We start from the raw sequence: 24,717 nt of genomic DNA on the forward strand, positions 1-24,717 counted from the left end.
ATTAAATCCCCCAAAACATTTATCTTCCTATTGTGAGATATCCATTTCATGATTGATTCCCCTCTGCTGTATAAATCATTGATTACCCATTCATAGTATTCTTTATTGTCATTAATTATGAAATCAGATCTAAAAACATATCGCTCCAAAGTTTTATTTGAGTGTAAAGACGGAGCTAGCCTATATTCCATACCATGCACAGATAATCTATCCACTATTAAGTTTACAGAACGAAACAAAATATGGCAAGGATCATTACTATTCATCGAGGAAGAACAATTATCCAACTCATATATGGAAGGATTTGAACAAACGAAAAACGATAAGTTCATAATCCATCCATTTTTGAAAATGAAAAGTAAATTAGAATTTCGAAATGGACGATATCTATGGGGAGAAACATGGTATTGTCCCGTTGTTGAAGATTTAAATTTATCCACAACGACTGCAACTAATGTTGATGTACAAAAAGTTACCAAAATAAGCCATGATGGAACCAATACTATTGAACAAATTTCAAGTAATAAATTCAAAGTGATAGTTCAACTACCAAATTCAGGATATAAACCATATTACCGTAATCATTCACCAGATGATTTACCCCAAGTTGCACTCGGATTGGAATTTGAAAATCCCGATATGGCTGCTCAATTTGAATATATGTTGGCTGTTTATGATGCTAGATTCAAATATGAACTGCAACTGTATTATTATGATCGAATGGTATATGCTGTAAATATAATAAATTTCAAAACTATTATGCAAGAACAGGAAGAAGAGGAAGAAGAAGACATTCATGAGTTGACTGAAGAGTTTAAAAATCAGAATATTACTGATGAGTTTAGCTATTATGAAAAAACTTCAAAAGAATTAGAAGAGTTTGAAAAAGAAAATGCTAACAAGTTTGACCACGATACTAATGATGATGATGATGGTAATGACGACGAGGATGACGATTTTGGAGATTTTATTGCATGTTGAAATGAAAGTATATTGTAATATAAACTTATTGTACTATACAACACAACAAATGTTCTATATATATAGTTCTGTTTCATTAATTGTGTATTGAAATAAACTCGAGCATTTACTAAAACCAACGTAGCCACTTTAGTGTAGTAACTCATTTTTTGGCTTTATTTTGTTTGTAATACATTTTTTGAATCAATGGATGATGAGATTCTCTCAATTCTTTATTCTTATTCTTACCATACTCAATATAAGCCATATCTTCACCACCAGCCAATCCTGCCAATGAACCAGATGAATAAGTTGCACCACCACCATTTCGTTCTTGTTCTAAACGCATTCTCTTTTCTTTAGAAATAAAATTGGTATCAGCATCATCCCCAATCTCCAACCCTGCTGCATCTTCATTCTTCAACAATACTTGTTGTAACAACTCCCTTCTTTCACGAGCAGATGAGTAAGCCAAATCAGGCAATTGTTCCATACCACTTAAATGTGTAATAACTTTAAAAGCGTAACCTTGATCCACCAAAAACGCCTGTCTCTTAGTTGAATAATACATTTCTTGAGTGTCTTTTGAAACTAATGAATAGAAAAATGCATTAAAACCTTCATCATTACGTCTTTTAGCTCTTAAAATTCTACCCAATCTTTGTGCTTCTTGTCTTCTTGACCCATAATGTGAGGAAATCTGAATTAAACATGTAGCTTCCGGTAAATCAATTGAGGTATCACCAACTTTAGAAAGGAATATAGTATTGATTTGATCATTATGTTGGAAATTCTGTAAAATTTTCATTCTTTCTTGTTGCGGAGTAGACCCATAAATAAATGGTTTACCCAACCTCAATGCATACTCCTGTAACGCATAAACATTATCACTAAACACAATAATCTTATCTCCTCTTTTTTCGTGATAATGAATTAAAAATTGACACGCTTGAAATTTAGTTGGATTCATAATGTACAAAAGCATACGTTTTCTGGCATTTTCTCGAAGATATTCTTGATAAAATTCTGCTGTCATAGGACACCAAACTTCAGCACATTGAACATTGGCAATATGACCCTTTTGGGCCAAATCCATCCAATTGGCTTCATACAATTTGGGACCAATTAAAAAGTTCAAGTCATCAATTTTATCATCTTCACGCACCAAAGTGGCAGTCAATCCCAACTTGGCGTGGGCAGCAATTGTCGTAACCACTCTTCTAAACATCTGAGCTGGCACAACGTGCACTTCATCTAAAATAATGAACCCCCATTCTCTTGAACGCAAAAAGTCCATAACTTTCTGCGAATCATGTGATCTATTACGTGTGTTTGCCACCATTGAATATGTCGACACCACCAACCCAGATTCACTAGCAAACATTTCTTTATTCTCCGAGGTGAAGACAGCTACGTTTTCTGGTTGGATAGTACACCATTGCAAAAATTGTTGTCTCCATTGCATGACCGAGACTGATGACGTACACAACACAATAACAGATTTTCTGATAGTACAAGCGGCAGTGATCCCCACCAAAGTCTTCCCCGCCCCACAAGGTAAAACAATAATCCCTGATCTAGCACGACCATTACCAAACATCTTTGACAATGACTTTTCTTGATATGGTCTAATTTGGGTTGATGGTTTCAAGTCAATTTCCAAATCTGGATTTCTTGCATCATGACGGAAATCATACTCCTCTAGAACCGGATACTCAATATCTTGACATCTACGTTTTACGATTTCCACAGAATCGTGTGCTATTTCAAACGAATGTATAGTATCCATGTCATCGTCATCATCTCTATTGCCAACAACTGATGCAAATATATCCTCTGCTCCATTGTTTGCAGGGTCTTCCTTTGTAGAATCGTTTTTCTTAGTCCCCGGTATAACTATGTTAGAGGGTTCTGATGCCGAAGTAATCAATCCATTACTGGTGACGATATTTTCTGAAGACTGGATACGTAACGGTCCAATAACAGGATCCTTTAACAACATCTGCAAGATATCAGCTTGTGTACTTTCAACAAAATATCTATTATGTTTTAAAACCAATTTTACTTTACCATACGACACCGTTGCTGCTTTGATGAAATTTATAATTGATTCCGCAACCGGGACTTTTGACAATCGATTCAAAACCAGTATGATATCATCAGTTTCCAACCCCACAGAAACGGCGGCATACAAAGAGTATGCTGTTATTCGATATTCGTGGATATGACTAGGTCTAGATATTGGTTCAGCAATAGTGATTAAAAAATCTTGTGCTTGTTCTGCCAAGGGCGAAAATGATTCTAAAATGATTCTTCCATCATTCGGTGATATCCATATTGGTCTTGAAAAATGGTCTGGTTTTAGTTTCAAATATGAAAAATCACCTTTGCCAAAATTTTTGGAAACCGCATCAGGAATATAATCTGCTGGTACATCAGGAGTTAATTCTATTAATTCGTTATCGGAGTAATTTGTTTCATCTAAATTCTGTTTTAATGAATCCACTGACTCCTGAGCTTTACGCTTTTTGGAATTATTCCCAGTTGATTTTCTTGATTTCTGTGATGGCGTATTATACTCATCATCATCGTTATCCTTGGCACCTGTCTTGTTGCTCACATACACGTCTTCATCTGAAAAGTTTTCATCTTCAAGATCTGCATAGTTAACCGGTTCTCTATTTCGACTTGACATATTAGACTAGAATGTATGATTAGTGATAAGCAAATACTAACAAGAAGAAAGTATAATTTCTTATGATTACTAAGAAAAATGGATTGATTTTGGTAGTTTTTTTTCTCCTCTTAAGCAAATCATGAAGACTAATATTCTGTTTCTGTCTCTGTTTTGTTAACAAAATGCCATTATGTATAGTCGTGCGCGATAAACTTACAAACAATTTGTTACTACAACAACTTCATTGCAAATAATGTTTAATCAATCAATCAAAACACCTTTATTAAATAGTCTTTTCCTTTATTCCTTAGTATTTGTTGGAAGTAGAAGAAAAGCTCAAACTATGAAAAATAAATATATATCCAATCTATATCTGCATCTAATCTTCGAATTTATAGGACCCACTAGCTAAAGTGATACTACCTCCTTTATAACTTCCTCTCTTCATTTTATTTTTATTCTTTGTGAAATCTTTACCTCTGACTTGTAATAATTTTTCACTAGCCTTTTCTCCCCAAGTTCCTGCAGCTCCCTTGTAAGTATTGTCTTGTAATACTGAATTTTCAAAGTTAACTTTACTTCTATCTATTCTAGAAAAATGTTTTCTTTGGCCTGGCTTTAATTCTGGTTCTGGAGTTGCAGGAATTGAATCAGTAGAAGATGATGCTGATGATTCTGACTCGTTTTTGAACTTTTTAACTGGTTTTTCTTCTTTGATATCATCTGTGTGCTTTCTTTTCTTGTCTTCTGGTTGTTTTTGTTCCTCTTTGGATTCTGAATCACTAGATGATTCTTCGTCTTCAGAACTACTTTCTGAGGAATTGTCGTCACTGTCACTATCAGAATCTGAGTCTGAATCGGAATCAGAGCTGGAGCTGGAGTCGGAATCAGAGCTGGAGCTGGAGTCGGAATCAGAACTTGAATCAGAGTCAGAACTTGAATCAGAGCTGGAGCTTGAGTCTGAGTCTGAATCAGATTTTGAGTCGGAACTGGAACTTGAATCAGAGCTGGTGTCTTTGTTGTCTTCTTCCACTTTTTCGTTTTCGCTGTCTTCGCTGTCTTTGTTATCTTTTTCTGCTTCCTTGTCTTCCTTGTCTTCCTCGTCATCGCTGTCTTCACTGTCTGATGAAGAACTTTCACTGTCTGAGGAAGAACTTTCACTGTCTGAGGAAGAGCTGTCGCTATCTGAGGAGGAGCTTTCGCTGTCCGAAGTGGAGCTTTCACTCTCAGATGAAGAGTCTTCACTATCAGATGATGAGTTTCTTGGTTTGCTTTTCTTTTCTTGATTTTCCACTTCATCAATAATGGATTCCAACTGTTTAGAAACTTTTGGTAATTCTTTGCCTGCTAAGAATTTCGATAATGCCTTCTTCAACTTTGACAATTCTTCATTTCTGGAAACATAATCATTAATATAAGCTAAAACTAAATCTTGAGTATTGGAACTCATCTTTGCTATTGGTAGTAGTTGTAATAATTGACTCTTTAAGAGGTGAAAAAAGAAATTAAAAAAAAAATTTTTTTCCAACCCATTTGGGCAAACTTTAATCGTAGCTCTTCTTTTGTGTGAGTAAGAGAGAGAGAGAGAGATGAGCCCAAAAACGAATCTTGGTCTCTTTTTCCTCTGGCTGCTAAATATTCCCTCTCCCCAGCCACACTCACCCATACAATTACTAGTTAATAAATTGAACCGAAAAAAAATATGTGTATATATTAAAGTACAAATCAAATTATAAGTATGTAAATATACATTATTGTTAAATATCTCATCAACTCCATAACAATGTTTTTTTTTCTTTAGTTTGAATTTAGATTTTGATGGGTTTCTCTAACAAATGACCCATTCTCTCAATTTTGGTGCTCAAATATCCTTCAATTTCTTTACTTTTGATACCATTCTTACCATCTTTACCCCAACTCAAGGGTACCATTGGGACTCTTTCTAACACTTTAACTTCTTGGTGTTTACCTTCAACGGCAACAATCTTATCTGGGTTGTTAGTTAACAATTTAATTTCTACTAGACCCAAATCAACCAAGATAGCCGTGGCCAAAGAAAAGTTACGTCCATCAGCTGGGTGTCTCAAAATCAAATTGGCTTCCACTGTATCGGCACCAAGATCTTGTAAGTTATATGCTTTTAATTTTTCACCCAAACCAATACCTCTACCTTCTTGTCTCAAATATACCATACATCCATGGCCCGCTTCTCCCATTATTCTTCCAGCTTCATCAAATTGTTCACCACAATCACATCGTGCACTCCATGCAGTTTCACCAGTGTAACATTCACTGTGTATCCTGACCAAAGTTGGATCCGTGTATGTCAAACTGTCAATTATCAAGTTACCATCTTTGTCAAACTTCAATTCATTTGTTCCATCTGAATCAGCAATGGTTCTTCCAGGTGTCAATCTACCAATGTAAGCACCTCTAGTCATTCTGTCTTGTTGAGTTTCTCCAGGATAATGTTTAAACAATGAGCGAGATCGAATGTCCTCTCCAAACACAATTGCCAAGTGTTCTTTGTTGTCAATATTGTTTTCATACAAGTGTAGGAAGATATCTGGTCCCTGTGTTGTTGGGATACGTGCTCTGGCTAAACATTTAACATGTGGTAAACTGTCAGGCAAACCACTTTTGTTACGCATTGATTGCGTTATTGCTGGTGGGGGTTGTGGCGTGGTAACTGGCAAATTATTTGTTGACGGTTTCGGTGTCACCATGGGGATTCTGTTGACATCCAAATCTGGGGATGTGGAAACTGTTGGTGGAGTGCGTATTCCGTGGCTGCTAGCACTTACAGTAGATGGTTTTGGATGTTTTATCGATGTCATTTGAATCAGCGCAATTAAATTTATTAAATGGGTTGTGGTAGATTCTGTATTTGTAAAATGTTCTTATTTGATCTTTTCTAACAATCTAAATGTTGTAAATTCCCAAAACTTGTAAAAATAAATATTAAAAGCTTAGTAACAATAAAAGTATAAAAAAAAAAATTCCAAACACAAGGACAAATCAATGGTAATTTATATAATTGTTGAATAATTTATAATGGAGTATAATTTTTTCTATGTGAGAGTGCCATTTTTTTTTTCCATTCATTTTTTTTTCATGTGGGCCACCCATAAATTATGGCGATCGCATAATTTACATTTCCGGTATTTTTCGGTGGGGTGTTTTAAAACACATGATTTAAAGACAGAATTGCTTAATACGAAAAGAGATTCAAGATTACTCTTTCGTGGAATGGTAATCTACAAGGAATGCTAAATTGATGTTATAATCAGAAATGTTGAGTGTTGAATTTAATAAGATCTTCAGATCCACACCAAAGATGGTATTTTCAACAGTAGTGTTTGATGATTCATTTATAGACCACTCGTGCTTTTGGGTTTGTTTCTTTTTCGGGTGTAACAGATGAAATAATAATATTTGCACCTTACTAAAATCTGGTTAGGAATGAGAATAAAATTAATTCATCATCAATGAATCTGCCCCTAAAATTGAATATCGGTCTTCGTAGTACTAGTATCATTTGTTGCTGATCTTCATTGTATTATAGATTTGAAATAGCATTGCGGCTAGTGGCTTTATTTTCCAATTTTTAGTTGGAAATCCGATTTCTGGAGAATTCTTACTAATACTAGATTTTTTTTATATGGCTGTTTCTCACCTGCAGTTTTTTTTGTGCAGTGTCAGCTGTCAAGTTTAGTAATTCTACGTAACACAAACCAACAAATTAGTAATTTCATTACCAATTGCCCTTATTATCAAGCAAACAAGAAGTTAAAATTCAACAGAAAGAAATAGAAATCAGAACCATTGCCAATAAACTGTTTTATTTTCATCGTTCATGTAACTGGTTACTCTTCTGGAAATCGGGTTATAGCCTCATTATTTCTGTTATTAAACGCCAATCAATTTTGATTAACAAGATTTGTACATTCTTCAATCTCAAGTAAAACCGTTATTAGTATAATTCTTCTTCTTATTTATAAATTTCACAGTTCCTTTTTTTTCAGTTGCATTGTTGTTTTTGTTCTAACTATTGTTACTCCTGTTAAAAACATTTAAACTACAATCACAGGAAGGGTTGAAGTGAAATTTGTTATCTTTCTTTTTTTTTAGCTCTTGCATTTCTATTGTGTTGTACCTTGTGAATCGGCTGTCATACGGATAGGTATTTCAGCCAATTACAAGCTTCTGGTGGTCGAATAGATAACGTGACATCCAATGAGAATGAAAAATCAATGTGCAACCACTTATTTTGCAGTTGAAATTTATATCAACAAAGTTATAATAATAACAACGCCTCTCCTATGCACAAAATAAGGAATTTACCCCTTCTTTCAGATGAAACTTATCTTGATACAGTTGAGTTTATTTATTTACGTGTCCAATAAGTGGCAACTACAAGGAGTGTTGATTCTGTTCATTCATTGGATTAACATTCCGGAAACATGTTCGGAAATAACAACGTTTTGTAATGTATATTGCATTAGGACACGACAACTATTTAAGCTACTATTTAGATACTCCCCTGCCTTCACCTACGCTTGCTACAGTCTCAAATATGTTTCAACCATTCAATTAAATCTTGTTCTGTAAAAGTCTCTAAATCTGGGACATATTTCCCACTCGGCAATTGATGTTTTAAAACAATAATGCTAGGTATTTTGGATCCCACAACGTAATCTAGCATTAACTCTCTTCCACCTTCTGAATCTGCTAAAATATTTACAAGGTAAACTGGTTCGTTATTTGGGTATTTGGACTTGTCACTCAAAACATCAAATAAAGCTTGCGTAACTTTGTTGTTCTCCTTGGTAGCAAACGTGAAATTTAATAACAAGGGTGGCTTCACAGAAAGGTATGTGTATAATTCTTGCTTGTTGGTGATATATGTGTCAATAATTCTGTTCTGTGTGGTGAATTGCGAGGCTGGAGGAGGATAAATCAACCGCTGTGATTGGGCAGCTTCTTTCCATGACTTGAACCATTGGGTCAATGAAAAGTTTCTAACGTGTTTGTTACGTTCAATTTGTCTTGCCAATTGTCTGCTAAACATCTTTGCTAATGATATGCTAGAAAATATATACTGTTGAAGATAGTTGCTATTTTCTCATTTTCAATTGCAGTCCTGATTTTTTTCCTTTTCTATGTTTGTTGTCTATTTTGCTGTTGCTACAGAAAAATCTATTTACTTTGCCACACTGATCTCCTATATACAAGTTTACTCTGACAATATTTGGGTAAATACGTCTTTATTCTTCGTTATCCCAGCCATCCTTCCATCTTTTTTTCCATAAATCACAATTAAATTGAGGTTTATTTAGTTTTTTGTTAACTTCATTATGAGCGTCACAAAGCCATCTCCCTAATTCCTCTTGATTTCTTGTTTTTGGTTCATTTTTGGCAATATACTTTTGGAAATCTTCAGCACAAAACCAACAGGGGTAAAATCCGGAAAATAAGTTTATAAACAGTTTCATATCCAGCTGCTGTTTGGTGGTTGGAGTCTCGGGATATGTGGCTGCTATTGAATGTAATAATGTCCATGAGGATTTGCCCAACTCAGTAACATCCGGAGGCTCGTCTTGGGGATACGACTTGAGCTCTGACTTGTTCACTTTCTTCGATTCTGGAGTCACTGGTGATTTCTTGATTTTACCACTTGCAAACTGGAAATCTAGTAAGGAATTACAAGTACGGCATCTAAATTGAATGTTAGTTAACAATACTCCTTTAATTAAACACCCAAAATAGTTACTTACGGTTTCCCATCTTTATCGTAGACAATCTTACGTCCAGTGAAACCAACTTCTGGTTTACTATTAGACTCGGTTTTTTCTGTCGTTTCTGTAGTTGACATTGGTTTTGCCTTTACAAGTAAGGAGATATGTTAGAGTACGGTGAAAAAAAAAATGTAGGGATTAGAAATATTCGGAAAAATAGCGAATTCAAGGTGCGCGATTACAAAAAGCCTTTTGGCTTACAAATTCATGATGCTAAAGTGTTTACAAAAGTATACCTTATACTACGTCAACATAAACAACTGAATTTCCATATAGCTTAAAAATATACAAACTTCTGATCTAAATATGTGAATACTTCTTCTATAAATATTATGCAGTAGCAGCGAGTGGTTTCTCATTGTTGTTATGATTCTAGTTAGGACCCACACACGCAAGCACTTTAGGACTCTTGTGCTTTCAACTCTTTAATCAATTTATTTCTCTTTTCTAATAATGCATCACACAAATCTCCAATTTCACGAGTTTTGATTGCTTCTCTTGCAGTGTAAAACTGATCTAAATTGTGTTTCAACCCAAATTGTAATTCGTATTCCCAAGCAGTTTGAATCATTTCATACTTGTCAATATCCTTGACATATCTGGCTTCCGAATTTCTAATTTCTTCATAGTCCAACCACAACTCCAACATTTCTTTGGAAAATTCTTCATTGTAAGGTTTAATCAAATCACTAAGATAATTAATGGTGGCTAATTCTCTACGGTGCTTCTCCGCCTTGGTGATCCCGGCATATGGCGTGATGTCACCAACCAAACATTCAGCTATATCGTGAACAATGGCAATTTTGACACACTTATTCGAGTCCACTTCTTTGGGAACTAACATTGATATTACACCCATACGATACATGTGATCGGCTATACTCTCAGTTGCCTCAGCAGGTATACCATGATCCAACCAACCAGTTCTTTTTTGAAACTTCAATGATCTAATGATTTGTAAAAATGCAAACATGTAATTAACTGGTTGGGTCCCAGGAGTAAGTAAATCCTTAATGTGTTTAGGCAAAGCATCCTGTGGTTGCCAAACGTTTTCACTCAAGTCTTTAATGGAATTCATAATTCGGGTACTATAATGAAATGATCTTGAACCTAGTCTAGTCAGTCCGATGTGAGTCTTGATTAAAATATCCAGTATATTTCTCTTTCTAAGAAAATTTATCATTGAATAAAAGTGGTAACCAAAAAAAAAAAATTTACAGGGAAGACTGGAGGAATAATTGGAAATCAAAACAAAACAAATAAGCAAAAAAAATAGTGGACACAAAAAGAAGAAAAATATTGTATAAATATATAAAGCCCGAAATAAAAAAAAACCAATTAGTGTTGGGAGTAGTAGTGAATTGGTTCAATTAGAATAATCATATGTATTTATATGTGAATACCAGATTGCAACCTGGATGATTGGTGAACGTTGGTTCCCAATTGTTACTGTATTTTTTTTGTTTATTCGTATCGATTCACAACCGAATTTTTATACTTTGTAAACATCAACTGATACTACATGCAGGGCAGTTTAATCACACACAGCCAGTCATCTCAAATACTCAAATAAAACACACAGTAAGAGCAATATTTAATACATACTACAACAAGTCCTTCAAAAGATGGAAAAAAACACACTTCATTAAAACTATGAGTTCTTTATATTAAATATACAGTTTTTGATATATTTGATTCTCCTTAAACGTGTAAACATAAAAAGATATTCTACCCCTTTAAAACTTAAGCAACTAATTCGACAACACCACCAACAGCTCTGATTTTTTCTTCAGCTAATTTAGAAACAAATCTGGCTTTGACAATGACTGGAACTTCTGGTAATCTACCTTTACCCAAAACTTTACCGTAACCGTGAGCCAAGGTGTCGATGACTGGAGCAGCAGAAGCAGATGATTTGCTCAAGTATTCGTCTTTCTTTTCAGAATCAACTAAAGTCCACAATTTGTCCAAGTTGATTTCTGGTCTCCAGAAGTGGTTTTGTTGTTTGTGGAAGTATCTCATACCAACTTTACCGAAGTAACCTGGATGGTATTTATCCAAGTTGGTTCTGTGATGATGTTGACCACCAGCTTTACCTCTACCACCCGGGTGCTTTCTGTGTTTACCAATTCTACCCTTACCGGCTAAAGAAAAAAATAAGTTAGTAATTCGTTCATTTGACTTTAATTGACTTCAAAGAGTATTTTGGACATATTGATGGAACTGTCTTCTGTAAATGATAAACTTGATTGTTCTGAAAAATAACTTGCATGTTGTGGTTTCCCAAACTATTCATATTCATTGCTTTGGTTGTATGATCAATGTGATAATGACTCTGTATCTGTTGTGTTGTGTTTATTCTGATATTCAGTTTAAAAAATTTTCCATTCATTATTCATTTTCGATTAGTTTTCCATGCTTTCTCTAAATCTCCATATGTCCTTGAACATTCAATACTCTTTAATCCTATGAAACTTTAGTGAAATTGTACATACCAGAAACATTACCTCTGTGTTTTCTGGTTTTAGTTAATCTAGTAGGCATTGTTGGTTATTACTAGTTGATTATGGTGGGAAACTCAAAAGGAATGAGAAATTTTTCTATTTCTAATTAACTTTTGTCAAGCGTGCGACTGCGAGAGTGTATGGGAAAGAGAGAAACTGTAGCACTACAAAGTTTGTGTGTGTGTGCGCGCTCACACTATGCGATCTACAAAATTATTCTTTTTTTTTCATTTTCATTCCCTTATAATTCTAATATGCAGTATTTTGCATGTATTATTTTTTTCAAACAAAGTACACTACTATTGATTAGGGCTAAAGCCCTAACGCAACTTTAGAGACACAAAACACAATTAACACCATATATACTGGAAGCAACTACCGTTTAATTCCAGACTTCCTGGTACGAATGCTTACCCTTTGTCTCAGGAACTTTAGTCTTGATAAACCATACACTGACACAACACATTACAGTAAAAATAAAGTAGACTGACCCACCTAACCATTCCTTTAAAACTGGGAAAGTATAGCCAACAATAAATGTAGCAATCCAGTTCATACTTGTCCCCCAACTTTGTGCCAGTGCCTTGGCAATTGGTTGAGTCACTTCTCCAACAAGTAGAAATGGAATTGGTCCCATACCAATTGCAAAGAAGGTAATGTAGGTAAATGTTCCTGCAATGGATAACAAAGAACTTGTCCAAATAATACCCAACCCCATTAACACCGTTGCAATTCCTAAAAATGAGACTGATAACAACAATAAAGGCTTTCTGCCCAACTTGTCAACTATAGTTGCAGAAATAAATGTAACAATAACATTCACTAACGATATCAAGCAATTGATAATAATGGAATGATTGGGGAAAATAGAAACCAAAACTGATACACCATAGAAAATAATCGAATTGATCCCGTCAAATTGTTGCAATACCAAAATACCAGTGGATGCAATCAAAGAATTTCTATACTCAGGTAATGTCACATAGTCTACTACTGTTACCAAGTTTTTGTTCGAGTTACCACCAGGAGCACCACTACTACCGGTTCCTGAATTATGTTCGTTTCCATTACCTTCTTCAAGTAACATATCACTTTCAGGAGTTGTGCCTCTGCCCTGCAGTTTCCAGCTATTGACTTCGTCAGTAGCAACAGAATAACTCCCTCCTCTTAAACGATGTAAAATGGTAAAGGCTTCGGCAGTGTCACCCTGGTTGGCCAACCAAACAGGCGACTCATTCAAATAGCTTGATACAACAATAACATTAGCAACAGCAATGAATGCGGCCATGAAAAGTAGCCATCTCCAATCATTATCATTTGACCAATTCAATGACAACAATTGTGTGAACAAGATCCCGATATTGATACTGAATTGGTTCATTGACCCCAATAACCCTTTTGTCTCAATTGGAGAAACTTCGTTAATATAGATAGAAGTAATAACCAAAGCTGATCCGGCACCCAACCCGCAAATGAATCTGCCAAGCAACAAACTTGCGTAAGTATTACTCAAACCATTAATTGTTGAACCAATAATATAAAGCAAACAATGTAATAAACTTGTCTTCTTTCTACCATATTTGTCTGCCAAATGGCCAACATAAAATGATCCGAATAACCCACCAATTGAAAAAATAGAAGTCACCAATCCAATTTGATCTGGTGTCATAGGGATACATTGTTTAAACCCATTACGTCCAAAAAAAGAATCTCTATATGGGACAGGGCCAGGTTGTGATCGTTTACAGGATAGTACTAATTCTGGGGAATTCAATTCTGCCATATGATAGCCAAATTGTAAAGATCCCAAACATATAACTGATACACTTGAAATCAAATTAAGTGTCAATCCACTTGGGATAGAGATCGCCATGGTTCAATGGTAGTTAATTGATTGGATAACTGTGCGTGTTTTTCCTTTACCCCCTGGAATGTTTTGTTTCTTAGTTTTTTTAGTGGTTCAATTTGCTTTATCGCCTGTGTTGATAATACAATTCCTCTTTTTGTGTAATTTCGCGTGGGGAAAAGCTAGTGGTTACTGTTACAAGTATATATACAATTAAAACTAATGGGTTTCGTTATTATACATAATTATAAATATACAATAAATCCCTTTCAGAAAGGCTAAATGATCAAGTGCTTGCATTAGTTCCACCCGGTAATATTCTTGGTTTTTGTGTTTTTGTTTTTGTTTTTGTTTTTGTTTCCAATCCCTACCTTTTGAGATACTGTAAGCTATCATCATAGTATTGGTAAAAAGTTCCCCACAATCATCATGGGAATACCAAATACATCTCTTTTCAAGGTCCACATGCACCCCGTTCTTATTTTAACATTAGGGTTTGGTGTCAATAAGGTACATTCTGTCATAGTGGCCCCTAAGAAATCACCAAACGCAATTCTTGAAAAAACTTGGAAATATTGCAATACCGACTTGTCGTCTAGTAATTCTACAATAAATTTTCTTTTATCTTTCCCAATCAACTCCTCTTTGGGCCAACCAGTTAATACACAAAATTCGTTTCCCACATATGCTACTTCTCCAGTTCTTCTCCATACAATGGTTGGCGTGCCACTGATTTTTATATAATTATCATAAGTTAGCAATGTTCTCTGGAAACACTGTTCCATAAATATCAAGTCGTGTTCTTTCAATGAATTTGTACATGCAATAAATGAGGGTCTATATGTGGCCATTGATTCGGCCATTTTCACTAACATTGGTTTTGTGAATCTTTTTCTTAAATATGCAATCAACGAGTGATACCCTGGGGTATAGGAAAATGGTTTTTTCACTTTCTCGTATATTTCTTCTGGTTCTTTGAATAATTGATCTTCTTTACCACCGTTAGAATTGTTTTCATGCTGTATACTCATGACAAAGGATAGCGCCAGTTTGGAATTACGTTCCAAATATACCGCTGGATCATTGTTTTTCATATTTTCAATTGCTGTCAAAACATCTGGGAATACGACCATTTTACCCGAGTCAGTGTCACCCAAGAAATATTGATTAATGGTTTCGTCACATTTTGGATACCTGGCATCCTCATAAAGTTTGGTATGGCTTGTATTTAACGGTGATGGGGTGTTGTGTTTGGTGTGATTGTTAAATGATGTCGCCTGCCGCTGCTGATCATTAGTAAGTAACTGGGTTGATGTAGATGGCGCATTAGTATTATTTGTAGGCATATTATGCGGTGATAATGCTGGTGAAAAGTTATGCGAATTAGGGGTGCCTTCGTTTGATGTTGTGTGATGACCAAAGTTCTCTTGAAGAATATTTGATAATGTAGAATACTCCAAGTCAGCTGCTGTTGACAAGAAATTTGTTCGTCTTTTCTGATTAGGATTTGCCGAAGGTTGATAGTGTTGGTTGTAAAGTTCCGGGAAATATTCGGGCACTGTTTGCATCAACTCCGGTGAAGTTGCACTGTGTTGAAACAATGTTGCCAGATATGTCTTGTGATTAGGGGAGTAAGTAGAAGCCAATGGAGGTGAATACAGAAGCTGTTTTTGCAGGGCCGTGTTTGGCGATTGTGACGGAACTTGAGATTGATTAGGTATATTTGTGGGCAATGACAGTTCTTGTACAGGTGGCATGGGTTGCAGCAATGTCGGCTGCATTGGTGACACACCATTACTGTCCAAATTATCACTGCTATTCATGCTGTGGTTAGACATCAAAGAAGAATTGGGTACATCTTGAAGATATTTCTTTCTTTTTCGGGGTGCATCTTCACATGTTGAATCTAATCCTCTTTGAATGCATCGCTTGCACGGACGACCCGAGTCACAGGTCATATGTGCCTTATGACAATGATTGCATGCTCTTGATGTTTTCTTACGTTTCTATAATAAGTAAAGAAAAACTCATGGTTAGTATATCAGTTAGTTTTAATAAAAGTGTTGATGCGCTTCAAAGCGCTTGTTTATAATCTCTTGACATACTGGCTTGGGTTTATCATTAACGTTGCTAGTATTGATTGAAGTTGTGTTTGTTATGTTTTCCTGTTTAATCTTCATTCTTTTAATAAAGAGCGTTGCCCATTTATATCGAAAATAGTATGCTTTCCAATTTTAATTAAAAATGGACAATATTGGAGTCGGATTTGTTTTCTCAGTAGTCTCTAATCTACCTACATTCTATATTTTTTTCCCCTTCCTTCCTTCCTTTTTTTTACCTCTCGTTCCCAAATTCGGTTTGATTTTGTAATCATTTCTTTTTCCCACACCGGTTGGAAGATAAACAAGAAAAAGAAGAAAATAAAAAGGTTGTGAAAGTTAAACTCTACGGGTTTTATTATACGCCGAGATACCTAAATTTTCTCTCTGTTTAGTTTAAAGTTAGTATATATGTGTAGCAAAAGCAGTTGCTTAGTAGGTTTTCTTTGCAGGTTGTGCAATTTTACAATAAAAATTACAAGTTTTATTTTGCAGTATGTTGCCATGATCGATATTTCAAAAAACTGATTACTGTGTTTCTTTTTCATATTAAAAACTTATAAAGATTTCTGTTGTTTTAACAAACTTGCCTTGAAGTTTATTGTAGAAAGTTAGTATATCTTCTTTTGGTCAAAAATACCAAGGTATTGAGAATTAATTTTGAGAGAAATTTGCAATCAAACGAGTATAAAAAAACACATCTCCAAATATCTACTTTTAATGTAAAATAACACACAAATCTACTTCAAGTGAGGGAGCCACAACATTATAAATCATCTCTTCTTCATCCCTTTATCTGGGCAAGCTGTAAGAACTTATCAAGATCAACCTATAAATACCAGATCACGTGACCAATAGTAGTGTTAATCTCATCAAAAGATATTGTGACTAAAATTTTTTTCCCTAGTTTTTCGTTTGCTTGAGACCTCTCAATCCATCCAAAAAGAAGAATTTTTCATAACGAATCTCTATTTCACCCGTTGACAAAAGGACCATACACAACCATGTCAGACTTAATTGCAAAATTTTCAAAGATTTCTTTAGCTGATATTTCAAAATCAGACTCTTCTAAGTTCCCAGAATTGTCAGCAGAACAAAAAGCATTAGCCTCACAATTCGAAACTTTGGCCAACAGATTAAACGAACAAGAATCATTGATTGCTTTAAATGACTCATTAAGAACCAAGACTTTTATTGTCGGTAACATTCCAAGCCATGCAGATTTAGTGGTTTTTGAAAAAGTATTCTCTTTGGCTTCTCAATGGACTAGCAAAGATGATGTTGCAAAATATAGACACATTCTCAGATGGGCCGATTTGGTTCAAAATACATTAGTTAATGTCCCAGAACCAATCAAGATTAATTACGATATCGACATACCAAGAGAAATCAAAGAGAAAAAGAAACCAGCAAAAGAAGCTGAAAAGTCTGCCACCCCAGAACCAAAGGCTAAAGCTACACCAGACGCCGCTCAAGGACAAAGAAAAGAATTGACCGAAGAGGAAAAGAAAGCCAAAGCAGCCGCCAAAGAGGCCAAGAAAGCTGCCAAAGCTAAAGCAAATGCTGAAAAGAACAAACAACAACAAGCTCCTGTTGCCACACCACCGAACCCATCCATGATCGACTTCAGAGTTGGGTTTATTGAAAAAGCCGAAAAGCATCCAAATGCAGACTCATTGTATATGTCAACGATTGATATGGGAGATGCAGAGGGGCCTAGAATTGTCTGTTCAGGTTTAGTGAAATACATTCCAATTGAAGAGATGCAAAAGAGATACGTTGTCGTAGTGGCAAATTTGAAACCAGTCACCATGAGAGGTGTCAAGTCTTGTGCCATGGTGTTATGTGCTTCTGATGCCGAAAAAGTCGAATTTGTTAACCCGCCAGCAGGTTCCAAACCAGGTGATAAAATCTTCTTTGAAGGATTCAACGGTACACCAGAGAAACAATTGAACCCAAAGAAGAAGGTTTGGGAAGCAGTTCAACCCCACTTTTCCACTAATGAAAATTACGAAGTTACCTATACTGAAGAAGGAAAAGAACCAAAGAGATTGGTTAATGAAAAGGGAGAATTATGTAAGAACTCCAGTATTGTTAAAGCTGATGTCAAATAGATATGTATATATGTACATGTATAGAGGTACCAGAAGAATAACCAAAGCATTAATGTGACAAATAGAGAAATATGTATTCAAACTTACCTATTGTGAAGGTGTTCGTAGACTATTACTTTTTGCAGAATTGTAATTGGGCAAGCTCATGGGTATCTTCATCACTTGATTGTAGCAACAAAAAAAAAAGTGAAACAATTTATCACTCTAATTATTCAGAAAAGATTCTTATAGCATCACCACATAATGCAAGTTAAAAACAAAGCCAAATTAAAAGACAAGAATGTTGCAATAACCTTGGTACCCGAAGATTCCGAGGATTTATGGTATTTGTACAACTTACTAAAGAAAGGAGACACGGTGCAATTGGTTACTCACCGTAATGTCAAGAAGGGAAACCAAGCTCAAATCACAAAGGGGAAAAGCAAAATGGAAAAGATTGTGGTTAGATTGAAGTTACTAGTAGAAGACATAGACTACATTGCTTCTGATCAAACCATGAGAATCAATGGTAAATCTTTAGTGCAACAAGAATATATCCCTTTGAACAGTTTCCACACCGCTGAGGTTGAATTGAATAAAGAATTGACTATTTTGAAAGATAACTGGGATGAATACGACATGACTTTATTAAACGAGTTGTGTTCTATTGAGAATAAAGCTGACATTGGTGCAGTTGTTTTCCAAGAAGGTGTGGCACACATTTGTTATGTGGCTGATTCCATGACTGTTCTAAAAGCCAAAGTTGAAAAGTCTATCCCACGAAAGAATAACGAATACGGTACTAGAGATTTGGAAAAGGCAATGAATTCATTTTTCAATATGATCATATCGAGCATGACTAGACACTTTGATTTCGAAAAATTAAAAGTTGTTATATTAGCATCACCCGGGTTTTTAGCCAAAACCTTATATGATCGATTGATACAGGAGTGTTTGAACTTGCAAAATTCAGGAAAAGAGAGCAAAGTCTATTCTAGTATATTGAAAAACAAGAGCAAGTTTTTGATAGCTCATGCATCTACTGGTTATTTACAAGGACTAGAGGAAGTGTTGGATGATCCTCAGACTAAAAAGAGATTAGCAGACACTAAATTTTTGGAGGAGCTGGAGGCATTACAGCGCTTCCAAAGAGCGTTGAATGATGACGACGGAAGAGCGTGGTATGGGTTAGAGGAAATCACAAAGGCATTAAACATGGATGCAGTAAGGTATCTAATGGTGTCTGATGCTTTGTTTAGAAGCGACGATATTGAAGAGAGAAGACATTACATTGACCTTACCGAACAAGCTAAAACCTTAGGTGCTAAGGTGTACATTTTTTCAAGTCTACATGAATCTGGTGAACAGTTGAATCAGTTGACGGGTATTGCTGCTTTATTGAAATATCCGATTCCAGATCTTGATGACAGTGATGAAGAAGACTAGATACAAGGAAGTACATTATTTTTTATACGAGTTTTTGTTGTGTATACCTATCTAAATACCAGACTCTACCCTTTCTGGCGTGAATTAAATAGTCCTGTATTAAACCAAGGGTCAAGCCCAAGGCCGTCCCTTTGAAGATCATTTTTCTGGTTTGCATAGAGCTCAACTTGTTGTATTTTGCATAAAAGGTCGATGTTAAGAATGCTGCTGTTGTGGTGTTGAAAAAGTCTATTGTATTTCCTCTACTAATGTCTAGTAAATATTCCAAACCAAAGAACCCACCGACAGCTGCACCATATTTGAAACTAGTTGTAATCGCCTTTTTGACACCAGCAACGATCATGACATAATTCTTCTTTTTATGATAAAAATACCACCCACCCACGGTTTTCGGCATTCGATGTGCGTTTTCAGTCAAGTATCTGAGTGATGAAATCTTTACTCCATCGTAAAAGCCAATCATTGCCCCGATTAGCCCACTTGTTGTCACTAACGCTTCAAGTCTTTTTCTGGGAACGAGATGGAATCTTTCGTTACGCCTCACATCTGTTTCAGGGTTATCTATGCTATTAGCTGTTATCGTTATGCTTTCACTCATTTAGAATGTATGTGTAATATGAACCGTCATCATAATTGGTGCAAAACATAATGAATTTTTTTTTGTTCTGTTACTTTTCCTCTCTTACTCTCTCTCTTTTCATTGGCATATATTACTCTCCAAAGTAACTTATCAAGTACTACATAAAACTTCAAATAAACGGTATCCAATTCGAACAAGACTATACAATAACTATAATTTGTAAAACTTGTAGTATATATATTTCAATGGTTAATTGTAAATTTTCTTTTATCTATTGGTCTAAAATTGATTTGACAAATTCAACATAATCCACATTTCCATCAGAAGTTACATTGACCCCTTTTAATAACTCATCAACTTCAGAGTCAGTCAACTTTTCACCTATTGAGGTTAAAATGTATCTTAATTCTCCAACACCAATATAACCAGTGTGATCTTTGTCAAATACTTGGAATCCTTTGATGTAATCTTCAGGTAAACCCAAAGGTTTGAAACCGTCTGGTCTGTTGATGATTTCTTGGTAGGTATCAAAGTCAAATTCGCTTCCCTTGATAGTCTTTTGCAAATCAGCTATTTCAGCCAAAGTTGGGTTTTGGCCAACAGATCTTAACAAGTCACCCAAATGTTCAACTGGAATTTTGCCGGTACCTTTCTTATCGAAAAGTGCAAATGCATCTCTGTAGGTCTTAGTGTTTTGTGACTAAACAATTACTGAGTTAGTATATAGATTCGTTGCCAATTCAATGTCAGGGACTATGTGTACATACCATGGCTGTGGATAACTTGTTTGTTAATATAAAGTAGAAAGTTGACACCTTGGAATCAAAAAATTTCGTATGAAACAGAAAAAATGTAAACAAACTACTCTTTTGGGATCAGACAAAAAAAAAGTTTACCCTGCACAATGCAACTAGTGAAGCCTACATAATCTATCAGTGACAGATATATTACTACAGCCCAATACAGAATAATAAGTTTAAATGCTAGCTCTTGTATGGTGACAATATTCTTCTAAATATCTAAATGTTTCATTGTACAAGCAAATTCAATTGACAGGAGACCAGAACAAACAGTTTGGAACTCTTCTTAGTTCTTATTAAGACAAGATAGCAGAAATCTAAGTAGAACAAGGACTGATAGAAACTAGTATGCAGTTTCAATGATGATTATTATTCTTATTAGAATAAGGTGTAACAACGGTAACTATTGACGGGTCTAGCGAGTCCCTAAACGCGTCTGTTAGTTTTTCATGAGAACTTTTGTTATACGCATTGGAAAGTTTTTATTTATTTTTTCTTTCCTCCTGGCGACGTTTGTTCCACGGTAACAAACCTGATCCTTTTCTACACATACACACATAGTCTATATCAATAGCATATTCTATCATCTTAGTTACAGTAATGTCATCTGAAAGCAACGGATCGGCTTCCAAAAGAAGGAAGGTTTTAGAACCATCAAAGTTTAGACCAGGGTTTATTAGAAAAGTTAGGGTATGGAACTTCACAACATATTCATACACCGAATTCAATCTCTCTCCAACCTTGAATATGATTATTGGTCCCAATGGGAGCGGTAAGAGTACTTTGGTTGCGTCTATATGTATTGGGCTTGCTGGTAGCATTAACTTAATTAAACGTAAAAACTTGAAATCGATGATTAAAACAGGTCAAGAGAAATCGTCTGTGGAAATTACCATTGAAAATTATGAAGGTCACTCACCTATAGTAATTAAAAGAGAGTTTACTGCCAAAGAATCAAATTGGACAGTTAACAACAAGCGGGCCACTGAATCAAAAATCAAAGATATAAGAACCAAATTCAATATCCAACTAGACAACCTTTGTCATTTTTTGCCGCAAGAAAGAGTAGCAGAATTTGCAGGACTTTCCCCAGAGAAATTGTTGATGGAGACAGAACGTACTCTTGGTGATGGCCATTTGTTGATAATGCACGAAGATTTGATTGCCAAAGATAACGAAAGTCAGCAATTGGGCAACAAGATTAAAGACATTGAAGGGAGATTAGCCAAATTACACGAGGATAGATCAAAATTGGAAGAAGAAGCACGAAAATTAGAGGAGTACGATAGAAAGTCTGAAGAAGTTGATAATCACCGTCTTTTGATCCCGTATGCAAAATACCAAGACTTGAAAAACCAAAGAACTCACCTTAAACGATTGAGAGATGAAGCCAAACACAAGCTTCGTACTTTCCAAGCCAACTTTAAACCATTGGAAAATGATATCGCCAATGCTGAAAAGTCGATTAATGAAGAATCAGAAAAATATTCACATCTCAAAGACTCCCTCAAGCTGACTCTCAATGAAATAAACCAACACAAAAGTACTCAAAAACAAGTTACCACTGAAATAAGTGAATTACGAGCAAATTTAAAGTCTTATCAAACAAGGGCAGAACAGAAAAAGAAAGAGCTAGAAGAAATCAAGAAGGAGATAGCAGAATTACAAGAAAAACAGAGAGGTTTACCTCAAGTTGATCCAGAAGAAATGCAGAATTTATCTACCGAGCTGACAAGTAAAAGACATGAGTTGAGAGACTTAGAAGAGCAATTTCAAGAAGTGAACAGTCAAAGAAGCGATATAGGTAGAGAGTTAACACATCTCACCGAACAATTAAGGGGAGCTGAAAAGAGACTTCTGACTAAAGACAAATTGGATATGTTGGTGAGTGATGCCAGACAGAATGGGAGATCTTATAGACTTCGTGACGAAGCTTTCGATGTACACAAAAGATTGCGAAATGAACCTGAATACGAAGGGAGATATTTCGAGGCACCAGTGATTTCATGTAATGTCCCCGACATAAATTATGCTGCTGCTGCTGAAAAAATCATTGACAACAACACATTGTTTGCCTTTACTGTCACAAACCAGAGTGATTTTGATTTTCTCTCCAAGTTCTCGCAACAAACTAATACCAACACTCCTTTGAGAATGGTGAATTCAGTAGTCAACCCAACTCACGAGTATAGCAAGCACCAATTACGAGAATTCGGGTTTGAAGGTTATTTGTCGGATTATATTGTTGGCCCTAAAGAAGTTTTATCAATGCTTTACAGCACTTCCAAAATTCACACTATTCCTGTTAGTAAACATCAGTTATCTAGTGAGCAAGTGAGAAGATTAACCAACGTCTCTGGGAATGACAGATTGCCATTTACAAAGTTTGTTGCAGGTGATACATTGTACAATATTCAAAGATCCAAATATGGAAGTCAACAGGCGTTTTACATTACAGAAAAAATAGGCAGATCACAGTATTTTGGAGTTCAAGGGTTATCACAAGAAGCCAAAGATGCCATTAACGCAGAAATCTCCAAATTTAAGGAGAAGATTGAGCAGAAAAAGCGAGCCTATGAGGGTCATAGAAATAATATTGATAGTTTCAATGAACGTTTGACGGAAATTAAACATTACATTCATGACATTAAGCGGAAACAACTGGAATTACAAGAGATATCGAAACGTGCAGGACAACTTCAAACCAAGATAGAGTTGAAAAAAGAAAGAGAACAGAAATTAGAAAAGGATTCTAAAAGAGACTATTCGCTGAAAATCCGGATGTTTGAGCAAAAGATTGATGAAAAATATCTAGCATCTGGTGAATTATTTGCTTCTTTGTCGAATTCTGTTTTAGAGCTTTGTGAAAAAGAAAATCAAATGAAGTTGAAAAAATTGGAAATCATTGGCTATAAAAATAAAAAACTTACGGCTGAAAGTTTACTCGATGAATTAGGAGCAAGACAGGAAAAGTTGAAAAATGACTACAACAGATACAAAAGAGAATACGATGAAATTAAACAAAGTGAGGCATTCAAAGAAATCGAAAGACAAAACGAAGCGTACACCGATGAAGAACGTTCTAGACTTGCTGATTTGGCCCAGGTTTATGTTGAAAATGGCACTTTCACAGAAGCTACTATTCGTCTGAAAATAGATTTGTTGGAGGACGAGTTGTCACTCTTGACAACTGCCGATAGAGGATCAATAGATGCGTTGAAACAGAAATTACAGGATATACAGTTAGCTGAGACAAACTTACCTTTGCTTCAAACCGAGAAGGAAAGGTTAGACACTAGGATAAAAGGTATTCAAGAAGAATACGAAGGAGAGCTAACGCTGTTGGTTAACAAAATATCGTTGGCGTTTAATAAGCGATTCACAAAAGTGGCTAGTGATGGACGAGTTCAATTGGCGAAACTGGAACGGTTTAAAGATTGGAAATTACAAATTCTTGTTAAATTTAGACAGGAATCGGAATTGAAAGTTTTAGATCACCAATCTCAATCCGGAGGTGAGAGAGCAGTTTCGACGATTTTTTTCATTATGTCGTTACAAGGTTTAACTGATGCACCATTTAGAATTGTTGATGAAATCAATCAAGGTATGGATCCAAAAAATGAACAGATGGCTCATCGTTATTTGGTCCACACTGCTTGTCAAAATAGCAAATCTCAGTATTTCTTGGTCACGCCAAAATTGTTAACCGGTTTATACTACCATCCAGATATGGTAGTGCATTGTATTTTTACAGGACCATATATCACTGATAACGAGGAGAAACGTGATAATAGTATGGGTATGTTAGATTTTGCTGTATAAATAGATAGTTTTGTTGTACATGTAATAATATTAAAGTTATTTTCGATATGAAGGTGGGCGCTACCAAGAATAATAACCCAAAATGTGAATTT

General features: G+C 35.4%; 15 protein-coding genes across 15 annotated transcripts; 4 read left to right on the forward strand and 11 right to left on the reverse strand. All coding sequences in view use genetic code 12, as the record gives it.

The window, feature by feature from the left end:
* Positions 1–117: 117 nt before the first annotated feature.
* CAALFM_CR02960WA (uncharacterized protein) lies at positions 118–981 on the forward strand (the record flags this gene model as incomplete). The annotated part of the gene is made up of 1 exon (XM_710691.1): positions 118–981. The coding sequence occupies one exon, from the start codon at positions 118–120 to the stop codon at positions 979–981; it is 864 nt and encodes a 287-aa protein (XP_715784.1).
* A 142-nt stretch (positions 982–1,123) lies between these two features.
* CAALFM_CR02970CA (TFIIH/NER complex ATPase/helicase subunit) lies at positions 1,124–3,655 on the reverse strand (the record flags this gene model as incomplete). Its single annotated transcript, XM_710695.2, has 1 exon — positions 1,124–3,655. The coding sequence occupies one exon, from the start codon at positions 3,653–3,655 to the stop codon at positions 1,124–1,126; it is 2,532 nt and encodes an 843-aa protein (XP_715788.2).
* Positions 3,656–4,016: 361 nt separating this feature from the next.
* On the reverse strand, positions 4,017–5,303 carry SRP40 (Srp40p; the record flags this gene model as incomplete). The annotated part of the gene is made up of 1 exon (XM_710697.1): positions 4,017–5,303. The coding sequence occupies one exon, from the start codon at positions 5,301–5,303 to the stop codon at positions 4,017–4,019; it is 1,287 nt and encodes a 428-aa protein (XP_715790.1).
* Positions 5,304–5,445: 142 nt separating this feature from the next.
* Positions 5,446–6,474, reverse strand: RIB1 (GTP cyclohydrolase II; the record flags this gene model as incomplete). The annotated part of the gene is made up of 1 exon (XM_710699.1): positions 5,446–6,474. One exon carries the CDS (start codon positions 6,472–6,474, stop codon positions 5,446–5,448), a length of 1,029 nt encoding a protein of 342 aa, XP_715792.1.
* A 1,733-nt stretch (positions 6,475–8,207) lies between these two features.
* Positions 8,208–8,708, reverse strand: CAALFM_CR03000CA (uncharacterized protein; the record flags this gene model as incomplete). The annotated part of the gene is made up of 1 exon (XM_710700.1): positions 8,208–8,708. The coding sequence occupies one exon, from the start codon at positions 8,706–8,708 to the stop codon at positions 8,208–8,210; it is 501 nt and encodes a 166-aa protein (XP_715793.1).
* A 196-nt stretch (positions 8,709–8,904) lies between these two features.
* On the reverse strand, positions 8,905–9,512 carry ERV1 (flavin-linked sulfhydryl oxidase; the record flags this gene model as incomplete). Its single annotated transcript, XM_019475521.1, has 2 exons — positions 8,905–9,355; positions 9,415–9,512. 2 exons carry the CDS (start codon positions 9,510–9,512, stop codon positions 8,905–8,907), a joined length of 549 nt encoding a protein of 182 aa, XP_019331066.1.
* Positions 9,513–9,835: 323 nt separating this feature from the next.
* CAALFM_CR03020CA (5'-deoxynucleotidase) lies at positions 9,836–10,618 on the reverse strand (the record flags this gene model as incomplete). The annotated part of the gene is made up of 1 exon (XM_710701.1): positions 9,836–10,618. One exon carries the CDS (start codon positions 10,616–10,618, stop codon positions 9,836–9,838), a length of 783 nt encoding a protein of 260 aa, XP_715794.1.
* A 560-nt stretch (positions 10,619–11,178) lies between these two features.
* RPL28 (60S ribosomal protein uL15) lies at positions 11,179–11,979 on the reverse strand (the record flags this gene model as incomplete). Its single annotated transcript, XM_019475522.1, has 2 exons — positions 11,179–11,579; positions 11,931–11,979. 2 exons carry the CDS (start codon positions 11,977–11,979, stop codon positions 11,179–11,181), a joined length of 450 nt encoding a protein of 149 aa, XP_019331067.1.
* Positions 11,980–12,321: 342 nt separating this feature from the next.
* On the reverse strand, positions 12,322–13,812 carry HGT18 (Hgt18p; the record flags this gene model as incomplete). Its single annotated transcript, XM_708165.2, has 1 exon — positions 12,322–13,812. The coding sequence occupies one exon, from the start codon at positions 13,810–13,812 to the stop codon at positions 12,322–12,324; it is 1,491 nt and encodes a 496-aa protein (XP_713258.2).
* Positions 13,813–14,180: 368 nt separating this feature from the next.
* On the reverse strand, positions 14,181–15,965 carry ZCF11 (Zcf11p; the record flags this gene model as incomplete). The annotated part of the gene is made up of 2 exons (XM_019475523.1): positions 14,181–15,791; positions 15,891–15,965. The coding sequence occupies 2 exons, from the start codon at positions 15,963–15,965 to the stop codon at positions 14,181–14,183; spliced, it is 1,686 nt and encodes a 561-aa protein (XP_019331068.1).
* A 923-nt stretch (positions 15,966–16,888) lies between these two features.
* ARC1 (Arc1p) lies at positions 16,889–17,998 on the forward strand (the record flags this gene model as incomplete). Its single annotated transcript, XM_708162.2, has 1 exon — positions 16,889–17,998. The coding sequence occupies one exon, from the start codon at positions 16,889–16,891 to the stop codon at positions 17,996–17,998; it is 1,110 nt and encodes a 369-aa protein (XP_713255.2).
* Positions 17,999–18,241: 243 nt separating this feature from the next.
* CAALFM_CR03070WA (ribosome dissociation factor) lies at positions 18,242–19,423 on the forward strand (the record flags this gene model as incomplete). The annotated part of the gene is made up of 1 exon (XM_708159.2): positions 18,242–19,423. One exon carries the CDS (start codon positions 18,242–18,244, stop codon positions 19,421–19,423), a length of 1,182 nt encoding a protein of 393 aa, XP_713252.2.
* A 22-nt stretch (positions 19,424–19,445) lies between these two features.
* On the reverse strand, positions 19,446–20,021 carry CAALFM_CR03080CA (uncharacterized protein; the record flags this gene model as incomplete). Its single annotated transcript, XM_708158.2, has 1 exon — positions 19,446–20,021. One exon carries the CDS (start codon positions 20,019–20,021, stop codon positions 19,446–19,448), a length of 576 nt encoding a protein of 191 aa, XP_713251.1.
* Positions 20,022–20,274: 253 nt separating this feature from the next.
* On the reverse strand, positions 20,275–20,773 carry MLC1 (Mlc1p; the record flags this gene model as incomplete). Its single annotated transcript, XM_019475524.1, has 2 exons — positions 20,275–20,703; positions 20,771–20,773. 2 exons carry the CDS (start codon positions 20,771–20,773, stop codon positions 20,275–20,277), a joined length of 432 nt encoding a protein of 143 aa, XP_019331069.1.
* A 630-nt stretch (positions 20,774–21,403) lies between these two features.
* SMC5 (DNA repair ATPase) lies at positions 21,404–24,625 on the forward strand (the record flags this gene model as incomplete). The annotated part of the gene is made up of 1 exon (XM_708157.2): positions 21,404–24,625. One exon carries the CDS (start codon positions 21,404–21,406, stop codon positions 24,623–24,625), a length of 3,222 nt encoding a protein of 1,073 aa, XP_713250.1.
* Positions 24,626–24,717: the final 92 nt, after the last annotated feature.

The sequence above is a fragment of the Candida albicans genome, chromosome R, assembly GCF_000182965.3.
Source record: "Candida albicans SC5314 chromosome R, complete sequence".
Taxonomy (NCBI): domain Eukaryota; kingdom Fungi; phylum Ascomycota; class Pichiomycetes; order Serinales; family Debaryomycetaceae; genus Candida; species Candida albicans.